Raw genomic sequence first — 6000 nt, forward strand, 5'->3', positions numbered from 1 at the left:
GGGATTGAAAATGTCTTCAAACATTGTTCTCTTTTTCACATACTGTAAAATAATTTATTTTAGCTGGAATTAATTTTGTATGGAATTTATTTTCATTGATTTTTAACGAGTTTAATGTAAAATATAAGCAAAATGGTATATTCGCTTGATTTTTATTTTCACTGAATCATTCCTTCAACGAAAAATAGCGAAAATTAATTCCAAGCAAAATAAAGTATTTTACAGTACTGTACCAGTTCTATTCTTAGTAAGAGCTTATAATCGTGACAATACTTCAGAGCAAATATGGTGTTTTCAATATAGCAAAGAAACAGCATGTACATATGAGCAGCAGACACAGTGGTAAGCCAGTGTGTGGTAAATTCATTATTATTGGCAACCATTCAATTTTAATATCTTCTTTTCTTGCAGTTAGAGCACATTGCTAGATTAAGAGCTGAAAATAGAATGTTACAAACAGATATCAATTGTATGTCAAAAGAAGTTGAAGTCATAGCCAATGAGAACGGTAAGTACCGTACATGGAAGATTTACAATGGTTCTGAGAATTGTCCGGACAGTCACTTAGCAAGATGACACTTCGGTTTTTGTCCAATATAGACTTGGCGGTGCTTTTCAATCGACATCTGCGCAGTTTAGTTCATTCCAGCAGTTTTTTTCAAAATAATATGCGTTCTTGAATCACATAGTTATTGAATATGTACACTATATTGTAGATTAGCAAATTATCATGTTTACAATCCCTATAAAATAGTAGATCTAACACATCACGCTATCATTCAGAAGGCCCTGTCAAGTAAAAGCTTGCAAGCCATCTTGCTGACTGTTTGTACAAATAATTTTCAGAACCACTGTAACATGAGCTCAGAGACGCTTGTTGCTTGCAAACAGCCATTAACCATTAGGCGATCATGATTTTGATAATTTATACCACCTTGTCTCACATTGCTAAGGTTTTGGTCAGCCAATCAAATTTTCATTTTGAATAGCTTAATGAATAGTCAATTTATCGCATATGCAGAGTGGTATATTCTGTACTTTAACTTATACATGTATTTCATGCTATAACCAGGTTATGAAATATAACCACGGACATTTTAGAACTCCATTCATGATGGCCGTGGTGTAGTATTGTAACAGACTGGATAACATTCATTATTTCTTGACAGATGCTGAACAGAGTAGTAGTTTTTATGGAAATTTTACAACTGGTGCTCCTGGTCCAGTTCCGCCCAAACCACCAAGTGAGTATACTCATGTGTAATTAAATTGTTTGACAGAGTGAAACAAACAAATTTGTCACGCCTTTATTCTTGCATGGCTTACATTGGATATCATTGGCCGGGTAAAGCTATTTTTTCATGAATGAAAGTTATAATAAGTGGCCCAACATATGAAATTGACAGAGTAATTTGCATATTCACACAGACTTGTGTTAATGGTGTCTAATAGAGATAATACAGAGATGTGGTGTTACACGTCTTATTGATCTATACTCAGTAGCATCACGAACATAAAATCATTTTTCTTTTAGCATTAAGAGTAGTCTGTGTTATTTTCTAAAAATCATGACTGCAAAATAATACTTGCGGCATTTACATCGATATTAGATCTTCTTAGAAAGGATGATCAGCCAGAGTACATCCTTATGTATTTTTATGTATAGTGTAAGTATGGATGAATTTATTTACTGTATACATGTAGTAATCAATGTTCTCTCACTTCTCACAGCACCGTCAAAATCTGCCCATTCGATGATACCACCAGCACGACCACCTCCACCGTTGCCAGCGAAAAAACCGCCGCCGCCACCACCAGTCAAGACGTCAGACCCTGATGAAGGACAACAGTGGAGCTGCGTGCATTGTACTTTTTTAAATCATCCCGCGTTGGACAAATGTGAAACGTGTGAAATGCCACGGGTTGTGTAGGTGCTAAAGTTGACCAATCACAACTTAGCCAGGATGTTTTTTTTTAGCCAATCATGGAACTTGAACTACAGACTAAGTCACTGTGATTGGTTGCTGAATTTTGACAGTTACACTTGATTGGTTGAGTAATCACATCAGTAATTTTTTAAAAAAAAGTCTTACTTCTGGTATTCTTCACTGGAAGTTTTTAATAAGATTTCCTTAATATTTCAATCATGTAAAAAAGGAAAGAAATTTTACATCTATGTTTGTAGACAAATCTGAAATTTGAGTTCAAATTTGTAAGTAGTATTTTTCTATTAATGACAAGTTGTTGACTGAGTATCCTAGGCCTTGACTGTCAGTATTTGCCATCTGAATGAGCATTGTTTTTTATAATTCATATTTGTATATGCTATAAAACAATACAATTAGGGGAATTTGTAAATATTCTTCATATTCCTTGTGAATGTTGACTGCACAATGCTAAATAATGCATCAAAGTCCAATTCCTCTAATTGTCCCAATATGAAATGTGTATTCAGAATTGCACATTCTCTAACTAATTAACTTATATGTAATTAAACTATGTTAGCTCTATATTTACAAAAATAAATAGTAAATTTATACATTTAATGAATTATGTTATCAGCAAGGGTTGCAAGTTAGATAAAGGCAAGTCTTTGCACCACTACCATGTCTCAGGAATTTATCCAGTATAGACTGTTGTCATAGCAACATCATCTAGCTCAATATTTGCGGTCTATATAAATTTCTACCGCAGTCTCTGTTCTGCTTTTTAGTGGGTAAAGGCAGAAGTGGAGCAACAACTTGAATAGTAGATCTATCCACGTTCCAAGGTCTCTACAGAAAACGTGTTGTATCAGTGTACAATTAACACATTTGACCATGAATTTGATTGAAAATTGTGTCATCATATGCATTGCTGGTCTGTAATATAGAAACATGCTTACATAGTTTGTTGGCCTTTTTTATTGATATGCAATTATTTGGAAAATCCATTTTGTGTGATTCAACTGCAACTCTGCTCCTCAGAGGTCGTGGACATTGATGTGAGATACCGTCACTATAGTCATAGTGGTATAACCTAATAAAATTTGTATTTGATTGCATTAATACATGGAAATGTGCATATAATCCTGGCTTGTGTTTTCACTTCTTTTATTTGATATATAATCAAAAATACATCGCAGGTGATAACGAATACTAGTGCAGCACGAAATATTTTTAGTTATTGAATCCATGACTAATTCAGATGGCAATTTCGCTGTTTTTCAGACCTAGGTTTTAGGTTGTTAATAGAAATACTTTGGGAATTGTGCATATGATTAGTGTTTGCTTCCGTAACATGGTTCTTAATAAGTTATACACTTTCATTTACAACAACAAAAAACAATTTATGTTTTTTTATGATTTATTTTTTTCAGTGACTGCCTTCTCCATATTTATAGGAAATGTGTATATTCATGTTATTGTCTGTTAAGCAAGCAAGCAAGCACAGACGGAAGGAGGGAGAGAGGGAGGGTGGGCTGAGTGCCATTTGATACATTATAAAATGGGTGTACCCAACTGTTTTTCCTCAAAACTTGCATTTGTAAGGTTTCATCATCCTTGGATGACAAGATAATAGTATGTGATGAAATTCTCGGTGAAATCACACACAGTGCAAGGGTAGTTCCTTGCAAGTTCAAGAAATTAGCAAGCTTATTGGACATGGAATTCTATTGAAGAAACACATTCTGTAAATATGCAAAAACAAACTACAACCGGAGATGGACACTAACAAATTATTTTCCAGACTTGTTAACTTGCATTTGTATTTTTCTAGAAATGTTCAATTGTCACGATCAGTTTGACCTTCAGTGTATTCTCAGGGGTGGAGCCAAGTCACAATACGTTCTGTGCTACTATGACGTGCACCCACTGTACAATGTATTTCTATGGGGTCTGCGCCAGCTGTTGTAGAACACTGGTCGAAGAGCCGGTGAAAGTCGAGAAAAGAGCACAAACTCAACTATCAGACGTTCTTGAACAACCAAATTTATATAAAAATGTCTGGATGTTGTTCCCAATAATATAACCACATTTGCATACCCCTGTTTCGTTCTCTAATGTATATGAATCCAATTACAAATGCTTATTTGATTATTCATGGTGCTACAGCTGCTGTAATTAAAAGTGTCAGTTGTTGCATCACGTCATGTGGGTCCCATGTAACATGAAATTTGAGTACACTGATACACTTCAAATAAATACCAAGGAAATGTACTATGGATAGGTTGACTTTATGTTTGTTTATTTCCTATTTATATGTCCAATATTAAGATTTATAACATTACCCCTGGAATCAAACCCTCCCTCTGACCCTCTATCAAAAGTGCATTCTCTGTTCATACTGAAATATTCTTGAAAAAAGCCGTGTAATCTGTGCTAGGTACCATACAACCTATAGCAATAATAGAGATAATAAAAATAGAGCCTTTGGCCAACCCATGCCTGACTGGATAGTTCTTGAATTTACCACACTATACACCTCATGTATGTGACAAGACTTTCAGCCTGTTTAGTCAGTGCCTTCTTCGGATGTATGCTATTTGTTTCTTTGTTCATTATTCATTATTTATACATGCATACAGACCTTGCCTTTCCAAAACAAAATGTAAATCTTGTGGTTGATTTCTGCTAAGTAACAGGAGCTATACTTAATGATTGGTTAGTCTTTGCCATGTGACTTATGTTAATTGATATTCAGATATGGAAGATGTATAGCCCCATCGCTGACTAATGTATTACATTATTTCTTTTTTTTCTTACATAATGTTATGTACTTTTCTACTTTAAATGCAGTTTGTTTTGACATCAAAACAACACATGTTGTATATGGAATAGGCTATCAAAGCAAGAGGTGATAAAAAAAACTTGTTTATGTCTATGTATAAATGTTGTTTTTTTATGAATACTTCTATTATTTGTAGATTTTCTCTTATGTCTAATACTCGATAAATCAAATCTCAGTCGCTAAGGGTCTTTCACAAGAAGCAAGAATGAAAGGGCTCCTACATGGCAAGGTCAAGCCAGTGTCCAACATGTTATAAATTGTTTGCTAATTATCATTCTTTTAATAATTTCTCTAAGCTTTTTTATTTCTCCTCATTGCTTGGTAGTCCCTTGGTAGTTTTTAAAGAGGCTCTGAGGCATACAAATTTTCTACTGCATAATATTTATATTTTTAAACAAATTTCTGTATTTGTTATGGTCTCCTGACTTTCTCTGTATGCAGAGAATTGTATCTAAAACATGACGTAATGCCCTGTGATTGCTTCTTGTGAATGCGCCCTCTATGGTTACTGATTATGTGGTGGATGGTGCCCTCTATAGTTACTGAAATGTGGATCAAATGACCAACTGATAAATCCTAGCTGTTTAACCGCTTAGTACTAAATTTACACTTTTGTTAAAATTTGAAATAAAATGACATCAGAATTCATGTTGTATTGTTTCATTTTGTCTCGTATAAATCAGAATAGTTAAGTGCATGCATAGTCTTTAAAATTATTTCAGCGTTGGCTCTAGAGTTAAAATATATTTTTTAGTGTGACCACTAAATCCTACTAAAAAAAGGTGAAAAACTCAAAGTATTTTACACTAAGTAGATATAACCAAAAAAAAACAAAATCTTAGCCAGTCAAGGTTAACTTTAATACTTACCCTGGCTGTGGTTTATTGAATTTCAATGAAATTGGCTACAGTGCTCAAGCTGGGTTCAGATTCGTGCATATCAATTACCTAATTTGCATGGTAGTAAACTATAGGTTTTTTCTGGATATATCTGGAATCGATTTCTTCCACTCATCTGCAACAAATTATATACCCACAATGCACCATTCAAATTAAACTTAAACTCTGCATAGCTCCTGTGAGAGTACAGAATATTCACAAGCGTTGTTTTTTATATAAAAAAAAGCGTATCTAGGAAATGAATGTGCACAACAGTCACTGAAGAAGCAACGGCAAAAGAGGTTAGGATCATCAGTCTGCAGATGTTCTGCACTGAAGTACCATGACGACC

At 34.2% G+C, this 6000-nt stretch overlaps 1 protein-coding gene across 1 annotated transcript in view; it reads left to right on the forward strand.

Moving 5' to 3' along the window:
- Positions 1–5418, forward strand: part of LOC100369012 (TGF-beta-activated kinase 1 and MAP3K7-binding protein 3-like) — a 31612-nt gene extending 26194 nt beyond the window's left edge. The window contains exons 5-7 of the mRNA XM_002730640.4: positions 412–508; positions 1170–1244; positions 1732–5418. Coding sequence (XP_002730686.1) covers positions 412–508; positions 1170–1244; positions 1732–1931 — 372 coding nt within the window. The 3' untranslated portion in view covers positions 1932–5418. The remainder of the gene's footprint in view (positions 1–411; positions 509–1169; positions 1245–1731) is intronic.
- The last annotated feature ends 582 nt before the right edge of the window (positions 5419–6000 follow it).

The sequence above is a fragment of the Saccoglossus kowalevskii genome, chromosome 11, assembly GCF_978046115.1.
Source record: "Saccoglossus kowalevskii chromosome 11, keSacKowa6.1, whole genome shotgun sequence".
NCBI lineage: Eukaryota > Metazoa > Hemichordata > Enteropneusta > Harrimaniidae > Saccoglossus > Saccoglossus kowalevskii.